The 23,968-nt window shown below is 38.9% G+C and overlaps 1 protein-coding gene across 1 annotated transcript; it reads right to left on the bottom strand.

The window, feature by feature from the left end:
- Positions 1-21,027: 21,027 nt before the first annotated feature.
- ovca2 (OVCA2 serine hydrolase domain containing) lies at positions 21,028-23,570 on the bottom strand. The gene is made up of 2 exons (XM_079861710.1): positions 23,206-23,570; positions 21,028-22,589 (listed from the first exon to the last, which is right to left on the bottom strand). The coding sequence occupies exons 1-2, from the start codon at positions 23,369-23,371 to the stop codon at positions 22,072-22,074; spliced, it is 684 nt and encodes a 227-aa protein (XP_079717836.1). The 5' UTR covers positions 23,372-23,570; the 3' UTR covers positions 21,028-22,071.
- Positions 23,571-23,968: the final 398 nt, after the last annotated feature.

Genomic DNA, 23,968 nt, shown 5'->3' with positions numbered 1-23,968 from the left:
ATGTCAATTTATGTAATGGCCAATGCTTTGGCAATACTGTACAAGTCATGCCAATAAAGCTCATTTGAATTTGAATTTGAATTTGAGAGAGAGAGAGAGAGAGAAGAGTGTTTAGTATCTGCATCTACATCATAATTATCCTGTTTACTTGTACTATATCAGATGTATTAACTCCTTGTTGTTGTTTATATTTGTTCTTATGCTTTGGCAACACAGATGCATTTTTTTTGTCATGCCAATAAAGCAACATGAAATTGAAATTGAAATTGAAATTGAGAGAGAGAGAGAGAGAGAGAGAGAGAGAGAGAGAGAAAGAGAGAGAGAGAGAGAGAGAGAGAGAGAGAGAGAGAGAGAGAGAGGAATATTAAAAAGGCAGTGTATATAGGCTATCAGGGTATTCTCATGAATTAAAATTCCCAAATAAAATAAACTTTTTTCACTTTTCATTTTTGTAAAACTCAAAGATTTACAGTAATTCTAAAATTATTTTTGAAAAACAGAAAACAATAGCTTTGTTTTAAGAAACTCACATTTATGAATTCCCCCCCCCCCCCCCCCCCCCCCCCCAAAATAAATAAATTAATGTGCAGGGCAGGCTACATCTATAAACTTCCGAATTATGAATAGCACTTATTAAATGCGACTTTTAATAATAATCAATATGATTACAACAATAATCATACCTTGACAAATCCTATAGGCTTACGTAATTATAGGCTATTTATTAGGCCTACATTAAATGAAAATTATAGTAATATTTTCACGTCAGAAAAACAAACTGTTTGTGTGTGTGTGTGTGTGTGTGTATATGCATATTATCATTTGGGTCCCAATGTCTGAGAGCACTAGTAAAAATGCAATTTTTTTTGTATTTTTGCATTTAATAGTTTTTTCTTACAAATTCTAAAATGCAATAACAGCTAAAAATGGCTCTCCACTTGACTTTAATTAGCCTGTTGTCTCCTTACAGTGTAAGCATCTCTCTCTCTCTCTCTCTCTCTCTCTCTCTCTCTCTCTCTCTCTCTCTCTCTCTCTCTCTCTCTCTCTCTCTCTCTCTCTCTCTCTCTCTCTCTCTCTCAAGGGATGACAGGGTTCAGTGAGAACAGAGAGGTGGGTACTATGAGTCATCCTTGTGAGTCATGTGCTTTGTGGTTGTGTGTTCTGTTCATGTGAGTGCAAATGGAGAAAAGTAAGGAAATTTCATGGCAAATTAAGGAGCCGAAACAGAAAATAAATCACTGAACATGCAAAAATTCTAAATTGATAGTACATATAGCCCTCCGTTGTATAAGAAATGAGTTGTTTTCTGCGTCTCATCATCACCATATGGTATTTTTGACCAATGTGAAGTGCAGTTCCTCCAAATGGCCAAAGGTGTCAGTGTTGTTGCATTTTCAGGAGCAACCTCAAGGACGTTCATTAGAAATTTCTCTGCATAGTTTTGTCTTTTATTTCTCTTCTGCCCGACTTGAATTTGCAGATGTTTTACTGCAGATATGAAACCTCTAAATGTATCACACACTTTAAAAAGTAGCAAAAAATCTTGCATGGGGAGGTTTGGAAGTCAGAAATAAACTTGTTGAGACAGAGAGATCGAGTGTGGCTGAACAACTTCATTAAAATGTGGTTCATGAGGTCAGTTTTCTTTTTTATCACTTTGGTCATCCTACTCATATCTGACATTCACATGACAATTCTGCAACTGCACATGCATCCATCACTAATACCAGAATTAATTAGTTTATTGAAAATTAAATAGTCCTTTTCTGTGAGGCAATTAGGAGGGAAAAACAGCATCATGAGAATCAAAAATGCACAAAGAGAATGGAAGAGAGAGAGAGAGAGAGAGAGAGAGAGAGAGAGAGAGAGAGAGAGAGAGAGAAAACGTGGAAGGACACAGGAGAGTCAGCCAGCTCACACTGATGTTGGAGTAAACATCTCTATTTCCCTAGCAACATGGAATCAGCCAGGCATTTAAAGAGACAGGAGCCTATTCACCTTTTGTATGAATTCCTCATTTATGGAAGTGCTTCCTGTCAACTCCACAGGGTGTAACACCTTCCTGATATCACAAGTCAGTCAGATGTCAATTTAAGGTGTGTTTTTTCATCTGAAGAAATGTTTACTCATATGCAATGTCTCTAAAACATTCCAAGTTGTGCATGTGAATTGTTTATAAAAGTCTTAAAGTTTTCTTAAAAGTGACTATAAATCAGACATTAAAGCTATCGCATATAACACTGTTGCACTCACAAGAGTCACTTTTTTTGTGAATTTCTTAAAAAAAAAGTACTGTGCTGGTACTTTAATATATACGTAGCCAACTGATTTCTCTATCTCCTGTACTAATTAGCAAATCCAGGTGATTGGAACAAAATACTGAGGAGGACTTTTACTTTCTGAACCTGGGCGTTACACCTCTGTATATATATTAGTGCTGAATGATTGCCATATTCATATATGGAATTTGCAGGGTATTCCAATGAATACAAATTCATTACCATGTTTAAAAACATGATATTATTACCATGTGAGGAAATATTGTATTACAATGGTGCCATGTTCAAAAAAGTGAATACCATGGCACTTGTATAAATTGTAATTAAAAAATATTAATATACCTCAATAAATTTAAATTTGATTCCAGCTTGTACATTAATAGTGCATTTGAACATGGATCAACTGTAAAGGAACACTGATGTTTCACTGCTGCACTATGCTGCAGGTAAAGTAATACTGAGGGAAAGAGGCGAGGAAGGAGGAGGGAGACGAGATATTGAGGCGGGAGGAGGGAGAGAGAGAGAGAGAGAGAGAGAGAAAAGACTCGGAATACAGATGAGCAGAGCGGAGGTGGCAAAGGCAGGGAGTTTTCTGCAGGTGAATTCACAACACCAGGGGGTTTTTCCTGCCCCCTCATTTATCCATCCCTCTCCCTCTCTCTCACACACACTCCTGTTCTCTCCCCCGCTCTCCCTTGGGATGCATAAGGGTGGTGGGTGATAGGCTGAAGCCAACTTTTTAAAAGTAATGAGAGAAGAGGTGGATGATGGTGAAAGGAGGGATGAAGTGGTCCAGGTGACACATGGGGAAAGAGACAGTGATTAATATGAGAGAATTAAATGAAGAGGTGGAGAAGGTGCAGAAAGAACAATGAGCAATGCAGAGATAATGCAGTGAGAAGAACCAGGAGGGAAGAGGAAAACGAGGCAGAGGGGTTGGAAAAACACATCGTTTGAAATCGAGAGGGTATAGAACCTGTGACGTATGTATCCCGATAACCTCAAGCCTCTGAAAGCTTTTTAATGTTTAATTCACATTAACAGCTCTAGGGAGGAAGAAGAACAGAAGAGGAGAGCGAGAGGACGAGAGAGAGAGAGAGAGAGAGAGAGAGAGAGAGAGAGAGAGAGAGAGAGAGAGAAAGAAATGCTGGACTTCCCATGAAGCAGGACTGAGGAAGTGTGTTTAATTTACAAGGTACCCAAATATGTGCCAAATGAGGAGGAAACAACTTTACATAACTTAAATATAAATGAATTCACTTCCTGGTTAAGAAATCAATTATTCAAAATATATGTACATGGGGTACAAAAGTATGAGACCTAATTTTCACAAATTACACACACACACATATAATTTCCAGTTTTATGTAAACACTGAATTTCGAACCCCACAGTGTTAATATTGCATTCTGTCACAATATGTTTATACACTCTTAAAAATAATGGTTCTTTATTGTCATGTGGTTACATGAAGAACTTAAGGACTAACATTCCTAAAGAACTAAATGAACCTGAGGAACTAATTGAACCTTTCCATTGGACAGTTCTTTATGTAAAATGTAAAAAGGTTTCTTTAAATTTCCTTTTATTATTACGTTCTTTATGCAAAGAAAAAAAAAACAGTTCTTTTAAGAATAGATCACTAAAAGGTTCTTTGTGGAACCAAAAATGGCTTGAGAACCGTGTTTAATGTGTGTATTTTGTCTAAGGGTATTGTAAAAATAGTGCTTATATTATGTGCACTATTTTATATGCACACATTACTTCACATTAATAAAACAACCTAACTACATTATTTTACACTATGAAAGTCATTTTAAGGTTCAGATCAGGTAAAGCAAATCAACTGCACATTTTCACTTTTTACAGTGAACACTTTTACAGTGTTTCTGTCCATTTCGTATAAGGTATACTACTGTATTGTGTTCTTCTGTCACCGACTGCAATGTGGATGACGCACACAAGATTTCACTCTTGCATATAGTGCAGGGTTTTAATGTGTATCTTATTAAAGGAATATGACTTGTCGACAGTTACTGGTCACATTGTGGATTCACAGCGGTTCAGATTGGTCTTTTGATGTATAATGAATGAACTTGTATCAGAGAGAGTGTGTGGATGTGCTGGGCGATACAGGTGGGTGTGGTAGGAGGAATAGAAATGTGTGAATTTGGGTGTGTGTGTGTGTAAATTAATGCGTTGGTGGAGGGGGTTTTACCAATCAGAACCCACTTGCCTCTTGCTCATCCTTCTGTTTCACTCGTTCTCTCCGGCAAACCTCATTAGATGCAAGTCAGCCTTGCAATCAGAGAGTGAAAACACAAACTGGGCTCAGGCATGCAGGGATTTCTGCATGAGTCAGAGAGAGAGAGAGAGAGAGAGACGTGGTGGGTGGGAGGGCGTGAAAGAGAAGGGAGGCAGAGGATAAGGGAGGGGGGTGTGGGATTTTTTTGTATTGATCTGAGTGCATTCTGTGCAGTGAATACAGAGAGAGAGAGACACAAAAAAAGAAAGTGAGAAGGGAGACAGAGATAGAGGGAGCAGTTACTGTCTCCAGACATCAAGTCTCGCCTTTTGAATCAATCTTCCGAAAATTCTGATATCATTATCGGCGTCATAGCAAACTGTGGAACATCTGCAAATGCGGGGAGAGAAACAATACAGTGACAACGTGGAGAGATGCGAGAAGCAGGGAGAGAGAAAAGGGAGAGAGGGAGGGAGGTGACAGTTTCTGTGGGGGCGATTACATTGGAGAGGGAGGAAGAGAGCAGGATGAGAAGGGTGGGCGGAAGTGACAACGAAATAGAGATCAAGAGAGAGAGAGAGAGAGAGGAGGTAACAAAATTCAGCATCTCTTCTTGTTATTTTTAACGAACAGTGCATTGCAAAATATGTGCCCACACATGTGACCAAAAATCTGTCGAATTTTTCTTTGAAATTGTGCATGCATACATTTTCATGCATACATTTAAAAACGAGGACACTTGGAGGTCAGGATGTACTAGAAACGAATCGCGTGCTATCGGAGGGAGTCTACGGCGTACAGTCCAAAAAAACTTCTCACAGCTGGAGGAAAGTACGAATCAAATAGGAACAAGTATAAACAAATACTAATCAACTAAGCAAAAGATGGAGGGATGCAAAGAGTAGGCAGAGATGACAAAAAAGGAGCTCTGATGGGGAGATGGGCCTCTGAAAATAGAAACGGAAGTAAACGCAGCCTCCCAAAGACTCTTCCCACTCAGCGTCTAAGAGAGTTATTTTCTGTCCTCTGCTCTGAAATAAAAGAAATTGAATCCGGCAGTGAGCTTCCTGCGATCCGTGATGTGTGTGTTTCGCTCTGAATTCAAAAAGGAAGGCACGTGTTCACCCAAAATGCCCCGTTGAAGTTCAGAAAGGGTTCTGTAAAATAACTAGATTCATGTTTCATTAAACAAACAGATCTCCAAAACCCCAGAGCTAACAAATGTTTGAGTGCACTGTGGCTTAAGGCAAAAGTCCAATTCAAGTCATTTGTCTTTTTGTTTTAGTTGGTTTGTTTTCAAAAACCTAGTTCAAATAATTATTATGATATTTTTGAGATTTCTGTTTTTGGAATCTAACATTCCAATTTCATATGTATGATCATTTTGGATAAATAAGTGTACCCAATAAAATGGTATCATACATTCAGACAAGAGTCAACAATATAATGACGGTAGATGTAAACCGAAATGTCAAACTGTGTTCTCAGGACAAGAGAATGCCAGATTGGAGCAAGTTTTCACATTTATATCAGTGCAATTTTGTTACCATTGTGGAGAAGAGTGGAACATTTGCCTAAGATGTGGACTGATACAGCTAATTTCATAACTGCTTTGCTTAAGGAGCATTTAATGATTAACATTTAATATGCTAATTTGCGCTATTGCTAGCTAATAGTTTGTTAACAAGGTAATACAGTCTTATAATTCAGCTGTGTGACACTAACATGAAATTGAATTGGAGGAATGAATATATGAAATCGAATGCCTGAATCATGTCAGGGAGCCATATAAAATTCACATAGACTACTTAATTGGGTCACTTAAAATGACTTCATTCCATGATGTTGAAGTTACATGAACATATTATGATTGTTTAACTTATTTGATTCATGTGGGACCGATGTACAAGATTAAATCTTGTAAAAATTTCAGTGAATTGATTCATTAAAATATGCTTAGTGCTCACTGTGATTTTGCCAAGACATGTTCCTCAACATTCCAGTCTGGAAATGTATTCCTAACAATATATCCTTAAACCTAACCCTACCCATTAGATATCCCTAAAGTCAGAGGGAAATTATAGATGAATAACACTGGTAAGCACATAACTTGATTGGATTGTTGTTCCAGGGTCAACAAAGATGTGGCACTTGGTGAAATCACATTCACTGTTGGTTGGTATATCAGGTTTTCATCGTGACTACTTACCCCATATAGTGTATGCCCCTCTGTCTGCAGCACATAAGGTCAACATAAAAATTGCACGTTTTACTTGGCGATGTCAGTGGAAATGTTAAATACATTTTCTTTTTATAGCACATACAATTCATATATCAAAGATATATCTTTACTTGTTTGGTTCTTGCTAATAAAAAGGTTTATAAATGGGCCAAATAATTTATAAATCTAACCATGCAAAATGTTACTTAATTTATTAAAACAATATAAGTCGCTGAGGTAATCACGTTCTTATGTGTGATAATGCAGTAAGTTGATAAAACAAGTCATCCTTGTATAAATAATATCTTCATGCTATAATATTGCTATAAGTAAGTTGATATGAGCATAGCGAAAGTTAGAAAAGCCGCAAACTTCCTCAGGGATGTACCCTTTGCGGGGGCACGCGGTGTATTCCTCTGTCTTGATCATCCCACGTTCAGTTCAGGAGGGAGAATACGAGCTACCCGTCTGACACGTGCGTTACGTCTCAGGGTTCCCCAAATCACTATCCAGAATTGGTCATGAGGACGTAGACTACCGGTTGTACGCATTTGCGTGCTCTCGGCGCACTTAGAATCGAGTTACACTTGTATTGATTTCAAAAGGCTGATCAATCCTCTGCTGCTATGACTGCTTTCCCATTGACGTCTGTCTGAATATTTAAACGCGAAACGCACTCGAGAATGATTTAGCGACGCGATTCGCAGAGAGCTTGTCGACATTTTGCGCGCGCTATATGATCGAAATCAGTTTATTACAACAGCAGAATGGCCGTCGACGTCTTTGTCGCATCAAACATAAGAAATAAGAATGTGATGTTCCGTTCTTGCAGAAAAAAAGGACGTCCGCAGTCTCCGCACTGAAACGCTATTCTGTGGTAGGCTATAGTCAAAGGGTGAAAGGCGCGCGAGGAATCACGACTCACGCGCTTAAGCAGGATAATATAAATATAGAAAATTTACATTTTATTTTCATTAAAATACATGAATTATACAGTAAAAGTGGAATGAAAGTAAAAAGACACGTAAACTGACATTACATATATGCTTTTGTTCAATCTGCTCTATAGGGTTGATGGTTGATTTATGTTCAATTCAATTCATTTGTAGCGCTTTTATCATTTCAAAGCAGCTTTACATAAAATGCATGTCTACATTAGAATTTAGAGTGATCTGTAATCAGAGGTGACATTGTCCAAGTTATGTATTTCAGAAATGTATAGGTTATATCAAGCAGTTAGCTAACAATGTATTAATTGTACAGTATTCATTTAGGGCAGAAACAATTAAAGAATACACCTTGTTAGTAAATTTTAGGATATATAGAATGTAATGTCTGTAACTTATGTGTTTTTGTGCCAAGTGTTCCAAACTTTAATATTTCCATATCAAATAAGTAAACTTTAGTTGTCCTTAAACGGACTGTTCCACTACTGGTTGGGTGTTAACACTTAAACATTTTAAAATGTGTGCATGCATTTAATATAGCCAACATCAAATTTACGTGTTCAAAATAATTATTATTCCACTCATTCAACCACACATTGATTGTGTCCAATAAACTTGGACACAAGTAGAACAAATACATAAAGACTAACAAATCTAAAACATAACAGACTTGCCATAGTTTTGGTATTGTGGCCTATACAATGTAACATTTTATGCAATCTTGGGTAAAGTAAGCATTGGAAAGTGTTACAACCCTGGCCAGTCATGATATTTCTAGCCAATTTACACATATAGGTGAAAAGGTTGTGTGGATGTTATATGTTGATTTTAAGGAGAACCTGATTATTCAGATGATAGTTGTCATTTAACATCCATTTATATCTGAAATTATACTAAAAGGTTTTGTGGATGTTATATTGATTTAAACGCGAATCTGATGATTCAGGATAGTTTTGTCCTTTTACATCCATTAACACCTCAATTTATAAGACAGAAGTGAAATTATACTGTTGTGTTTTTTAAATCTTACATACTTTTAAACAAGTGGTGTTAAAACCTTTCCTGGTCTCCCTTACATCAAAACCAGCATTTAAAGGGACAGTGTCCCCAAAAATGGAAATTCTGTCTTCATTTACTCACCCTCAAGTTGTTCCAAACCTGTATGCGTTTCTTTCTTATGTTGTACACAAAAGAAGATATTTTGAAGAATGTTGGTAACCAGACAGTTGACGTTAGCCATTAACTTTCATAGCAGGAAAAAAAAAAATACTATGGAAGTCAACGGCTATCATCAACTGTTTGATTACCAACATTCTTTAAAATATCTTCTTTTGTGTTCAGCAGAAGAAAGAAACTTTAAACAACATGAGGGCGAGTGAATTATGACACATTTCATTCTTGGGTGAACTATCACTTTAATCATTTTGTTGAACCTGAACGTATTTAGCCACATTTTCAGTCTTGAGATTTTAACTGGCAGGTTCAGAAGAAGGAACAAGCATACACAATCTATATATAATCGTTCTGTGCTCGTTTAACTGTGAGAATCCGAACTCTCCTTGGTCTTTATAAATAGCAGCCCCGTTGACAAAATTCCGTCAATGACGTAGTGCACGCGCGTAGTTGAGTAGGTGATGCTTTTTAGTGAATGAGTTCCCCCTCCCTCTCCAGCTTACTAGTACTATCAGATCTCTATAAAAAGCGCACGGTAGATGGAACAGCGCTTGAGAGCTGCTTGTTTCTACCAGGAAAAAGAAGACGAGACGAGCGTGACGAGTGTAGACAGTGGTCCATATGGAGACACTCAGGCGAGAAAGAACTTCTCATTACGCAGTACACCGCGCCATCCTACTGGAGCGCCAACATCTCACAGACAAGGTGCTAGAAAACGGACAGCCGTCATAAATTCGACTGCATTTTTGACAAGGACTCCTATATTTCAAGGTAAGTGTGATTTGACACTGTTTGGTTGAAAATGGCACGGTGACAGCCAGGAAGTTCATTTAAAAATGACCTGAAGGTTGCCAAATACAAGTCTTAGAAGTTTTTTTCCCCCTCAGATAATATTTTTATGCGTGTTTATTAAAAGATGTACGGCATATTGCAGACGACCTGAAACTTACTGCAGTGTGACTCACTTTTTTCGCACGTGGGCAGCATGAAGACCCTTTAAAGGGAACAGTCTAATAATGCAGGTGCTGCTGTAAAAAGGTTGCGTTCACAAGTTAAATTAAATAATATGTTTTTTAAATTATTAACTTTTTATCGTTGAAGATGAATTTGCGAAGTTGTGATTTATTATTAATAAGCTTAATTAGCATATTGACTATTCGGGAATGACAATAGGTTAAAAATGCTATGTAGGCTACATTTCTGGAATTAATATGTATATGTATTTAGTGCAACAAGTCTATAATTGAATGTCGCTGTAAGTCATCTAAATGTACAATACCACCCGAATCTTTGCTGTAAACTCTCTCGTGAATGTGTGACACCGGGAGATTTCCGGTAGAGATGAACTGCATGTTGTCGTCTCGCGCAACGTTGCCAGATCTTAGTAAAAAAAAAAAAAAAAACCTTTTAAATAGCATGGCAATTATTCCGTATAATAAACGTCTGGATAAAAACGCACTTTTGTAGGATAGGAACTATTTCTCCTGCCATTTATCTGAACAGCCTCATCATTTACATAGATGGAGACACACTTTACACTGTAACGACGAAGCAGTCAAGCTCAAATTCGCTAAACCTTAAAAAAAACAAGCACAAAGTCGCGTATAATAGCTGGACGTGGCAACACTACCTTCCCCTTTCTCTCCGGTTGATGCCCTAGTACCTCCACTAACCATCGTTTTTATTTTTTGCCTTTCTATTCAACAGTCGGTTTTTTTTTTACCTCCCCCCCCCTCCCCTCTTTACTGAATGCTATGAATTTCCTTCCTACCTAATGTTTCCGCTCACCTTTTTTTCTACACAGATTCTGTGACGTGTATTCAGGCGTTGAAGTCAGGTCTGCGTCACTCTTGCGCACTTTGCAGATGATTCGTAGTCACCTACTGTAACCCTTTAAAGAGACAGCGCGCGCTCAGATACAAACACACACACACACACAAATGACTGCAGCGCAAACCTTTTATTTTTCGCGGGGGTGTTAAAGTAGGGAGTGGGCATCCGTTTTCATTCAATGAAGACACCTTATTCATTCTTAGTAAATGAATGACTTAACAATTGAATTAGCACAGCCAAAGACACTAATGACTAATATTTTGAGTAGCTGAAACAAGTAGGCTACACAAAATGTATTTTAACTCTTAAAGGAACAGTGCATACAAAAATGATTATTATGATAATTATTCACTCACCCTTATAAAAGGAGATGTTTGGCACTATCATTCAGCGTTCACTGTATTTGTATGTACAAATATGCTATGAAAGTTAATGGTGACTGAGGTTGTCAGGTCATTGTATTCTCCCTAACTTCTTTTCATTTTAGGGTGAACTGTATAGTTTGAAGTGTAGTGCAATGGAAAATATTTCTTTTTAAATGAATCTAGGATTAATAACTTAATCAGTCATGTATTTATCTGTTACCTAGGACTGCTATATTAAATGGGTTCAATGGAATAAAGCAGAGTAAACGTGTGTTTCAGCACCACGGACAGCGGTTAGGGTTTTGTCAATGCTGCTTCCTCCTTTCTCAAAACTGAACACAAGTAAGCAGTCTAACATTGGGCAGTCACTAAAATAAACGAGTATAAGGTGTTGTATGCATAATAAAATATAATTGAAAATGACTTTCAAAGGGGTTCAAGCCAGCATCTACCTCACTGTCCCAGCAGCGGTGCTCATGGGAATCAATGTTCCTGAGAATTTTCTGCTTGGGCAAACCATGGCCCTTCTAATGAAATAAACCGTGTTATGCATCATTCATGGGCATAAAAGAATAGTTATGATATTTTTTTTTATCTATACACCTTATACATATTCTAGGTGTTTAATAAATCCTGTTTTTGTAACACTTCTTTTTACTTGCAGTAGCTGTTCTATCTCTCCCTCAGTGAGCCGAATTCTTCCAGGTCTTGCCCAGCATGGCTGTAATGAGAGTCTTTGCCAGTATGCCAGCACTTCATGACCTTGGCTCTAGACTGCTTACTGCTTATGGAGTCCAACAGTACAGTAACAGTCTACAGTCATGGCTACTGAAGTCTGGCTCCAGCATCACAAATACGCATTTGAATACCAGACCTAGTCTGATTTAGCCTATCATCTGTATAACTTCCGTTGGATTTCATAGGAAAGGCTGTGAAAATGTGCACGCACACATACTTCAGAAATACTCGGCTGTGACGGCAAACAGTTGCGTATATCTGAGCCTGTATTGGGGGAGTCCTGTGCTATGGAGGCTTGTCGTTTCATCTAACAAGCCAATAGGAGAGCACTATTTCCAGTTACCATGCCAACACCCCCTCTGCTGTCTCCATGGTGACCGTGGCTTTAGATTGTTACTGTAGCGATGGCACGTGGTAACAGTCTACAGCCATGGTCGCCAAGGGGCAGGTGTTATAGCGACAACTGGAAGCATAATTGTGACTAGCAGGCTTCATTATGTTTCATGTGCGTGACCAGAACGCACATGAAACTGTAACATGGTGAGGGATTTGCTAGGAAGAACTTACAGAATGATTTGATTTTGGAAAGTAGGTCAAAGTCTCACTTTATTTATTTATATCCTTCCCTCCTTCTGAAACTCTATTGAAAGACTATTTTTCTCTATCTTTGCCTGCTGAAAAGCATCAAAACTGTACATGAGACACAGTTTGATTTCTGACAGAAAACAACACATTAAACACTTCGATACAAACAGATTTGTTTTCTGTGGTAATTGATTCATGTACTGTACCAGAATATAAAATGTTTTCCTGATGATTCACTTCATTTCCTGATGGCCAAGTGATTCATTCTAATGTGAAGTGCCAATGATTGCTCCTTTTTTTCCAGACAATTTCCTGTGGAACAGGGAGAAGCAGTTTTAATTAGGATAGAGTGACAGAATATGTTGAATGTGTAATTGATGAAAGCCATACATTATTTTTTTTACCGGTTCCAGTGCCATCTGGGACAGCAGGACAGGTGAATTTAGTGAGTAATTAACAAATAATAAATTAACAGGGATGTCTTGTCAAAATGAGTTTTGATCTGCAGACATTTTTAGTGGTGTACAATAGAATATGGCCCAAATGCTACAGAAATAGAACTCACATGTCGCCCTCTGGAGGAGAGAGTCTGTAGTTGCACAAAACAAACAATTGTCATGCAAGTAATAGAAAGAAATTATATTCAGAAATGTTTATATGAAAATTAAATTACATATAATCTCGGCATCCAAAGACAATGTCCCATGTTTTGGTTTCTAATATTTTAAATGATACCACTTTGTGTTAATCAAATCTTGGCCAGAGTTGTCTAACTTTATATATATATATATATATATATATATATGGTTGATCATTACATTTCATCATTAACCAAGCGACAATAAATAAAAGTATTTCCAAAACATACATTTGCATAAAAAAAAAATTTCTCTGTTCTTCTGCATTTTTTATGTTCTAGCTTCTGTATTACAAGCTTTCTCTTGAAATTTCTAAATATTGTTGCCTCTTGTATGATCATCTTGTGACATTCCTCATTTGTTTCTCAGAGATTAAATGTAAATGTTGATTTGCCAAAATAAAGTGAATACTTACTTTGAAACAATGTGATGAGAAGTCGATAGAGACTCTTTTCCCTACAAGTAAGAGACCATGTGCTGATATTGGAACCTCAGCACATAAACTCTTACTGTTCAGGGCTAAGGGCATCGTGTGTACACACACACACACACACACACACACACACACACACACACACACACACACACACACACACACACACACACACACACACACACACACACACACACTCTAAGAATGATTAATTATTCAGATAAACCTGCCACTGTCAGGCATTTAAGCAGAAATCCAGAGAAAATACTGCAACAGATCATCAGCAAAGAACAATAAATTCTATCCATTTTAAAAACACAAACACTAATTGGCCATATGCATTAAAAGCAATGATTAGAAATGGAAAGTATAGGCGTTAATTCATCTCCACCTCCACTTGACCCAAATTTGCCCCTGTAACAACTAGATTCACAAGAAGGAACAGCCAAACCTCAAGAATTTGAAGGGTTATGTTCAGATCCTCTTAACCAAAACCTTGTAGTTCTTACCAATGATAGCAGAAAGAGTTCCTGCAAGCTCAGAAGAAAGAAAGAAAGAAAGAAAGAAAGAAAGAACTTTATTTTACAGTCCTGTTTCGCATGTACATATATTTACTGTAGTAATTACAATAACTGGGTGAAAACTAGGTACTAGACCTGAACCTACCCCTAAACCTAAGTACTTTCTTGGGTAAGTACACTGTAAGTACATTGAAAAATAAAGTGCAACCCTCTGGCTTATGGTGTGCACGGTCTACATAAACAGGAAAACCAAGAAGCAGCAGGACCGTGTTTAGATCAGGCTGAAAATAAATAATAAGTAACTCAAACCACACTCAGCTGGATGAATTCCTGAATTCCTGGGTATAAGACACTGTCTGACTCGCTAAGAAAAAAAGAATCCTAGTTACAAAACAAAACCACAGCAACCCCTAAACTCAATTTTCAGAAAACAAAGCATCCTGTCTTGCTCTTTGCTTGTAAATATGCACCATGTGCTTCATAACAGTGACATCATAGCTGTTCTTTAGGTTAAATAATCCATTCCTTGGGAAACTCCCTCCACACTCTCTGTCACTGCTGAGATCTGATTGGTCAGTCCGGCCACACCAGCAAAGCAGGGTCTTCTCAGTGACCTCTTCACCATAACACATTTCCTGGAATTTAACTTCTGCTCTTCTGGGAAACCTCATACGTATCTTTCCGTCTTCTTCAAATATTAAATAAAGTTACATATAATGGTTTTGATTCACTCCAAAGCAACATTTCACCTACAGTATGAATAAACATAGGCATATACATATACACTGTAAAAAATTTCTAACCTCTCCAAGTCAAAATTTTCTAGTGACTGGTCACATCTAAATTTTTAAATTGGCCCAAGTGCAATTCTTGTTGTAATAGTCTATTAACATTGGCTCAATGAGAAATAATACGTCAGACTAATTGAAAAATTTAGATGTGATCAGTCACTAGAAATTTTTGACTTGGGGATGTATTTTTTTTTTTAGAGTGTACAAATACATATTCATATACATAAATACATCATATACAGGTATGTATTCATTCTGTAGGCTACATAAACCTTTCTAATATGATTACACTCTTTAGCTTCATTTTACCACAAAACATCTTAGAAATGAGATCATGCGTGACTGTACAGCACAATACATACATGACTCCAACATGTGTGATTAGTAGACACCCAAAATCACCACTTGTCCAAACGCATCACTCCTCAAAATCTCCCATTAAGATGTAGATTTCCAGAAAAATAAAGGTAAAAGTTCAGAGACAGTGTGATATAGTCCATATAGTCAGCTTTCAGGATGAGAGAACGCAAAATATAGTTTAACGGAGCAGGATGAAACTACTGAGTCCTTCTACTCTTATAAAAACACGCTGTAGCTCCGCCTACATTCTCAAAACCACGCCTTCCTCATTCCTCAGATAAAAAAAATAAAAAAATAAAAAAGACCTCCTGTTACTTTTAACACAGGTTGCTGGCATCCCTTTGCCTGCTACTATAGCCCACCAGAGTCAAAATATAGCCCGATGTACCTCTCACACCCTTCTTTTCCAGACATTTCTTACACAACTCTCTCTCTCTCTCACCCCTGGCCACGACTGTTGCGCAAGTCCAGGATTCCTGAGGCCGGGAGTCACGGAGCTGTTGTAAAACTTACTGGCAAGAGGGAGTTTGTGTTTCTCCTCTTCTCTTGTCTTCCATTTATCAAAACCATGTGTTTGAGTGGAGAAAGAGACACGTGGCACTGAGAAGGAGAGAACAGAAAAAAAGGACGAATTATGTGGGAGGGACTGACAGAAAGAGGGGAAAAACAAATGAAGAGGAAAAATAAAAAAAAAAAGCTTTAAAATATGATCATTTTGGCGTGGTATTGGTAGAAAGATGTGTTAACAAAATTATGTAAATATTTCTATATACTATAACAATTATAAAATAATCATATAAAAATAAATGGAAGAAATTTGAGTTTTTCTTCCATTTAATTTCCCCCCCATCACAACCCTTTAAGGGCTCCGTAAACCTCTTTGTTTTTACATTTTGTTAACTCATTAAAACAAGTTATACAAGATTCAACTAATTTTTAAGTCAGTTTAATGTAATTTAAGTTGAAATTACTTAAACATCCAAGTTGATTGTACTTAAAACTTTAAAAAAGCATTTATTTTTACAGTGTAGTCTAGGCTAATTGAAATGCTTAAATCTTGAAAAAAGGCTTTAATTTTTTTAGTGTACTGTAGATGCAATGTGAACTGTTTAAAACAACAAATCAACCTAATGTGTAGCTGTTTTATTGCCGTTTACAAGAATAAGAGAGGGATGGAGACAGGGAGAGTGAGAAAAAAGTAAAGGAAACGCGAGAGATCGGGTCAAGGAAGGTGTGGAGGCGCTCTGGATACATTGGAAAGAGTGAGAGAGAAAAGAGGAGTGCCTTCCACAAACATCTGGAAATCATCATGAATGCAATCCTGGGCCGCCAAACTTCCTTTAAGCTACATGAGAACACAGAGTTCCCAATCTAATTGCTCGCACAAACACACACACAGACACTGACAGAGGAATCAAAATGATAAACAGCTGCAGGGTGAAACACACACACACACACACACCCACACACACACTGGAAACTGGAGCTACTGCACCTGCCAATTGAATATACTGAAGATTCAAGTTCATCACCCAGAACGGTTCCCTTTTGAAAGGGAACTCGCACTGCGTCGATGACGCTATTGGGGAACGCCCTCCACGTGAACCGATGTCTGAAAAACTATCCAATCACGGCAATCGAATTTGACCGGCGACAGCCTATGACGTCACTACTAGTGCGACCCGGAAGTATAAAAGGGGCGCCTAGAGAACATGTCATCCTCTTTTCGTCTTCAGGGACAGTTTTGTAAGATTTTCAATCACCTGAAAATGGTAAGAATTACGGCATGTGAAAACAAGCGTTTCAAGAAGTGTGTAGATCCGTGTCTCTGACACCAGATGACACACACGACTTGTGCGTTTACTGTTTGGGCGAAGAGCACGCACGATCAGCTCTTGAGGGATCTGATTGTGCAGAATGTGAGAGTTTTCCGCTTAGAAAACTCCGCTCTCGTCTGGCCCTCTTCTCGAGGGAAGAGGGACAGGCATCTGGGCCCAGTGGTTCGGGTCCCGCTCGTGCTGAGGCACTGTGGAGTCTCGTATCATGGGGTTCCCAGATGGAGCTCGCTGATGAGTTTGAGAGAGGCGTTTCTCTCTCACGCCCATCAGAAGCTCGTGAGGGTGAGCTGCTGGATGAGAATGTGTTATCTCTTACATCCTCTGATCCAGCAGCAAGTGCTCTGCTGGCACCTAGCCCGAGAGAGCAGGAGAGGGCTGATGAGGGTGAAGAGGAGGTACAACCTGAACCCTCACAGTCTTCCTACCCCGTGTATGATGAGCTGTTGGGTGTTCAGCGAGACTTCAGCTGCCGTGGGAGCGCGTGAAGGAAGGACCTGTTCATGACAGGTTGGATGAGCGGTTCCTTTCTGACCATAACTCCCCAGCTCCTGTGAGCCTTCCATTCCTTCCTGATCTGCATGCTGAGATCAAGAAGGCATGGAAGAACCCATATTCTGCACGCATCCATCGTCAGCAGCGGGCAAACTACGCTGATGTCGAGGGGATGCGTGAACATGGGTATGTGTCGATGCCCCCAATTGATCTCGCTACTGGAGAGGCATCGGCACTAAAAGCTCCGGCCCTGCCTTCCAAGCCACTCAAGATGACATCTCGCTTGAATGGCAGGGCATATGTGGCAGCAGGTCAGGCTGGGGCTGCCTTACACACGATGTCTGTGTTACACGCATACCAAGCCATCCTGCTGAAGGATTTGGATAAAGGGCAGGGTCTCTCCCCTGACGCAGTGGATGAGCTGCGCCGCACCACAGATCTGGCTCTTCGAGGTCACCAGACAAACCGCTGCCTCGATTGGAAGGTCGATGGCAGCGATGGTGGCCGCGGAGAGACATCTGTAGCTGAACCTGGCTGACATCGGGAAGAAAGAAAAGGGTTTTCTCCTCGATGCGCCGGTTTCTTCATTTAAATCATGCATTTCGCTGTGATCCGAATCCACACCCAGACAGCCAGGGGGGCCTGGCCCATCCCGGTTCGAGGATCGGAGACAGGGCCAGAGGTTCAGCGTCGCCTCTCGTGCTCCTCCTCCAACAAGAAATAGGTCGCAGAGAAGGTGCGACTCAAGGAAGAAGAGGGATCCGAGGGGGGTGATCCAACACAGGCGCTCCCAGCGTCAGTGAGGGATCCCCTTCCTCTGAGGGTGAATAACATCCACCCTCTCCTCTCTTCTTCCTCTCCCCCCTATTTTCTTTACCCCAGGCGCTTCAGGCCTCAGGCCTGGAACAATGATGATATTTTCCCATTAAATGGAATGCTTCTGAAGGTCCGGAGTCGGGCTTGGTAGTGAGCGTGTCCTTTAGCTTTTGGGTGGTAGGCCTTCGATCAAAGAATAGAATTTAGGCCACAGCTCTATGAGCAGCAGGATGATCTTGGTAGGTCTTTATATAAGGTTGTTATACTTTAGACCAGGGTTCCTCAAACTCGGTCCTGGAGGGCCGCTGTCCTGCAGAGTTTAGCTCAAACACTGATCAAACACACCTGAGCAAGCTAATCAATGTCTTCAGGATCACTAGAAACTCATAGCTAGGTGTGTTTGATCAGGGTTGGAGCTAAACTGTGCAGAACAGCGGCCCTCCAGGACCGAGTTTGAGGAACCCTGCTTTAGACCTCGGTTCCCTGTTTAGAAAGTTTTAAGTGGTATGTTTGAAAGAATAGGAAAATATTAGAATTAGGAATTAGGGCCCTGAAGTTCCCTTTTTTTTATAGGTAGGCTTGTATACCTTTTCATAGGCCTCCTCTTGTGTTAGAGTCGTCAGGTTTATGTAGTAGGGGATGCCAATCTTGGTCACCGAGTGCGGTACAGGTTGGCTTAATCGCATAGAGAAATCTCTAGTGAGGCCATCGTGCATGAGAGCTTCAAACTGATTCTGTTTAGCATGAGATGGCTTCCTCCCATTTTTTTATCCTGAGGCCACCGCTTTGTATAAAGCTCCAGATAGACCAACCAAGTGTTGGCCCACATCGGGCCACCTGGATAGCCACTTTGTATTTGTAAAGCAGGTCTCCTCTCACTTCTGAGAGTTGGTTTGAGACTTTAGCTTGGAACTTCAGACATAGGATCTTCAAGTGCCATCCCCACGAGGGCTGCCTTAATATCGTTTATTCGCCCTACACCACTGGGGCTCACTTTAGTTCTCCCTCCCATTTGGCTTGCTTAGTTGGGGACATTTAATATTCAACAATATTATTGATCTGCCTTACTTAGGGTGGACGATGATGCAATTTTCTTCTAAAAACAAACTTTGTTGTATTATTTTCATGTTATTACTGTGAAGCTGCTTTGATACAATCTGTATTGTAAAAAGCGCTATATAAATAAAGGTGACTTGACATTGGGACGAGTTTGAGTACACTCCCTTAGAGCCTGAGCATGCCATGGGCTGACGCTGTTGATAATTGAAGCTGTAGGCCTTTCTATAGGCCTCCTCGATAGTCAGGTAGCGTAAGATTGTACTCCCCTTGTTTAAAGGGTCGATAGCACTCTAGCTGAGTACACTGTCCATTGGCAATGTAAAGTAGGAAAAGCCGGGCCCACAGTATTTCTGTGAGTACACCTATGATATCTGAGGCTAGTTCTGCTAACAAGTATCGCTATCAAGTAGAAGGCCTTCACAGGCCTCCTTGAAGGTGGCTTCACTATTTGTGGATTTTAGCAATATTCATCAAAAATATATATATTATTTTCCTAGCTACCCTAAGTCTGGTTATAAGGTTGAAGGACTCTCATGAGAACTCCCTGTTATATTAGCCCTAGAGCTGGAGGCTAGGGTCCCTTGTTAGAGTGCCCAGCCTCCACAATGTTTCATAGCACTATGTAGATCCAGGATTGAGAAGAGTTACTCCCCTCATTTGCAAGGGTTATAGAGTGCTATGCTGAGTTCTACTCTTCAGGATGCCCGTCTCTATGTTCCGGTTTCATAAGAAACTATTGGTTTTTGTGAGAGACTCTGTTTAGGAAAATAGACAGATTGTTGGAAAGACTAGGTCAGTAGACTTGATCAGGTCAGCCTCCCTGGTGGCATGTAGGGTTGATTCAATGTCCCTCTCAGAAAGTGACTGGATGGGACTCCTTTCGGATGCCCTGGCCATATTCCCTTAAAGGAACCCCTTCCATGGAAGCTGTTGGTTTCAAGCCCTTGAGCGGCCTTGGTAGGCTTTTCCGTGTTTGGAGGCCTCTTTGAGGCTTATAGCTTGGGCAGTGACCGTAGGGAATAATGTCACTGACTATGTGAGTGTGACCCGAAGGGGGAGTGTGTTCTTGGCATTTCAGGTTGAAACTGCCATTTCTTAAGTTTTGTCGCGAGCCATAAATCACGTGGAGGGTGTTCCCCAATGACGTCGTTGACGCAGTGCGAGTTCCCTGTTCTCAGGGAACAGAGGTTACAGTCGTAACCTAGATATTTTCCCACTACCAATAGGACTTTACAGCTCCAATACCACACATTTTTCTATTGAATAATTTATAAAGCACTTTAACAAATAATAACATAAACCTAATAAAATAAACCTAAAGCCTATACTGCATCAAATTTTGTACGGAAATTTCCAAAGACTCTGAATTATCAATATGATCAAAACTTTGCTGAAAAAAACTGTTGTAAACAATGTACTACATGTCATATGATTGTTGTTTATTCGTTTTTAGCAAGTAAAAGGCCTTTTAATATAATTTTTAAAAATATCCCCCTTCAGGTTGTGGTACTGTGCTGTGGAATCTTTTCTGATTTTTTTGTAAAGTAAATGTAAGAATATCTTTTATACTGTTAGTAAAATTTTATAATGAATCCAAACAGGACTGAATCAACTTAATTATCCATACATCACTTCTTCTTCTTTTAATTTTTAGAAAAATCATATAAAAAAATGTATCAAATATAACACATCAGACTTTTGATGAACATTTATTTGTTTATCTCTCAATCATAATTTTATTGCATTGCATTATGTTTTACTCCCCACAATAAAATCTACAGAGAATTGATCATAAAACTAAGCATTTGAATATCATCTTACTAAAACATTTTATTGGGAGATATAGTGACAACTGATATTTATATGCATTTATGTAAGTAGTCTACTATACTATTATAAAGATATTACTGATTAAAATTACATATAAATATCAGCAACTGCACCAAATGGCACATTTTTGCTCAGGGCTCTGAATAAAACAGGTGTTTTTTCCTCAAGTATGAGCTACACATTTTCCTATATCACACTATGTGTGTGTATGTATATACTTTGTCCATAGATTCTATAAACTGTTCCATTTTTATGACTATTTCATATGTTAGGCTTTACAGGGTTAAATCCCACCCCAGGGAGTTGCAGCATAGACTTCCATTTTACATGCATTTCTGTGCAATATTGTTTATTTTTTACAAACTCCAAATAAAAATACATTATATTAAATATATATTACATCATTTTTTTCCCTGTGGCAAACACCATGCCACAGAGCCTAACTTGATTTGAACCCCAAAATAGCCTTTAAACAGACACTGTCACGGAAATGAAACAGCACTGCATACTTCTGAAATTCTTTATTCAAGTAACCATTTCCCTGAGAACAGTGTAAAACATTCTATTATTAACCTTTCAATTTCCAAAATATCTATTTTCTCTGGCTTATGCGTAACTTGACTATGCCTTTAGTATAAGTACATTATGTTTTATACTTGTCTGATGTTTAGTTTTTCTCTCCTTTTTTCTTTTATAATTGTAGTTACAATTCTAAATTGTGCATTTCTTAATGCTTTCTATTTTAGAGTGATGTGTCATTTTAAGTGCAGCACTCATGTTGCTTTTCAGGGTATATAAATAAACCTGACCTTGAGCAAGGCTTTTTTATAATGTAGCTATAATTCACTTAGTACATTTTATGTAGACCTGATTTATTCCAGGAACCCTCACATATTCTGTAATCTTCTCACTGAAACTTCTTAAGGAAGTCTTGGTATGTCTGCCTGTGTGAGGATTTCGCCGGAACAAAATGTCCACCAGGATGAAGGAGGATTTGAGCTCCATCAAACGCTGGCAGCAGATCTCGGCTCATCTCCTCAGGAATTACACGGTCATCCTGTCCAAACACATGCAGAGAGGGGATTGTTAGCACCGGTCCTTTGTAGAACCGCTGATGCTGGGAACAGGCACTGCGGAATCCTGCGACCACGATGGCAAAGCGGAAATTGAAATCAGGCTGTACTTTCTGTTCTTGCAGGGCACACAGCATGGCCACCAGGGCGGCACCTTGACTAAAGCCCAGGATGCCATCGAAAGGGCCGAGATCCTTCACTGCAGTTTTCACAGCCTCTATACTCTCTTCCAGACCCAGGCTGCTCTCACACTCCTGCTTAGCATTAAAACCTCGTGCCTGGACATCAGAGAACCACCAGCCCCTCTGGTCTTCTTCACCACTGCTGGCCATCTTCTCTGGCTCCTGATTGGCTGTTTGCAGAAGTAAGATAAGGTAGAAAGATTCAACAACGACACTTACCGGTACGTAGGAAATAGATCAGTTTTTGCATAAACCATTCAGAATGTCAGGATTCTATGATGAATAGAAAGCTCAAAAGAACAGCATTTATTTGAAATAGAAATCGCTTTGTAACATTGTTAATTAAATCATCTTTGCTGAATAAAAATGTTTACGGTGTAACGTGTTAATAAAAAAAAAACTTTCTTAACTCAAACTTTTGATTGGAAATGTGTCAAAGTTTCCACAAAAATATTAAGCAGCGCAACTGTTTTATAATAGCTTAAGGTATGTTTCTTGAGCACCAAATCAGCATATTAGAATGATTTCTGAAGGATCATGTGACACTGAAGACTGGAGATGCTGAAAATTCAGCTTTGCCATCACAGGAATAAATTACAGTTTAAGAAATAAAATAGAAAACAGTTATTTTAACTTGCAATAGCCTATTTCACAACTGTTTTACTGTATTTTTTTTATCAAATAAACGCAGCCTTAGTGAGCATGACTTCTTTCAAAAATATTAATTATTCCAAACGTTTAACCGGTAGTGTAATGATAGGCAGATATTACCAGTTTTATACTCACTTTCGTTTTGAATAGCAGGAACTTGGTGTGGTGCACTAACATACACCAGCTCCACTTGTTTCTTTAATAGTTTCCGTAAAGCCCCTGTCTTCTCTCTAAAGGAGTTTGCATTCTGTCGATAACCATGAATACAGAGAATTCGGAGAGGAACCGCAGATTTAGACATTATTAATAATCTGTCAAAGCTTTTTGGAATTTTCTAGCTATTCTCCAAACTCGAAACAATGCACTGCTGCTAAAGTACACACACCCAAACAAACAAACAGGGACAAGCTGACTTATAAGCTAGTCAGAAGCTCACTACTGAGTTATATTGTTGTAAAATAACATTAGAAAGTCTTCACATGTTTCCCTATTCTGCGACTGATTCATGGTCGTGTGGAAACATAACGAATCAAGAGTTCCGCTTAGAGAAAATATTATCCGCAACTTGTTTACAAAAGTCCCAGATTACAAGTTAGCACTAAAACTATTTCATAAAATGCGTTTTTATGTTTTTTCTTCAAGTGTGCTTTCCATAAATTGTACATTATTGTTTTCCACAAACAGAAACATAGTTCCGAATTTAAACACCAGGGGGCAAGCGTTCCCTAAAGAATGTGTAGGGTGTTCTAAGTAGTAGTGGATCATAGATACGTTAGCCTCTCATATGCAAATTGAAAAGGATTGCAACGAATGGAAATGTTTTACTCATTTAATTTAATTCTCAATAAATAGCCTACAGGCTTAACAAGGGCTATAGTTCTATTTGCACTGAAAGAGA

The sequence above is a fragment of the Squalius cephalus genome (assembly GCF_949319135.1).
Source record: "Squalius cephalus genome assembly, chromosome: 24".
In the NCBI taxonomy this organism is placed as follows: Eukaryota; Metazoa; Chordata; class Actinopteri; order Cypriniformes; family Leuciscidae; genus Squalius; species Squalius cephalus.
Note: the sequence above shows the minus strand (reverse complement) of the source record. Positions and strands in the feature narration are given on the sequence as shown.

Bases quoted from the DNA above. Each gene is read 5' to 3' on its own strand.
- ovca2 (XM_079861710.1), bottom strand. From the start codon at position 23,371: ATGTCTAAATCTGCGGTTCCTCTCCGAATTCTCTGTATTCATGGTTAT. The intron at 22,590-23,205 runs GTGAGTATAAAA...TTCTGCAAACAG, and splicing joins TCCTGCTATTCAAAACGAAA to CCAATCAGGAGCCAGAGAAG.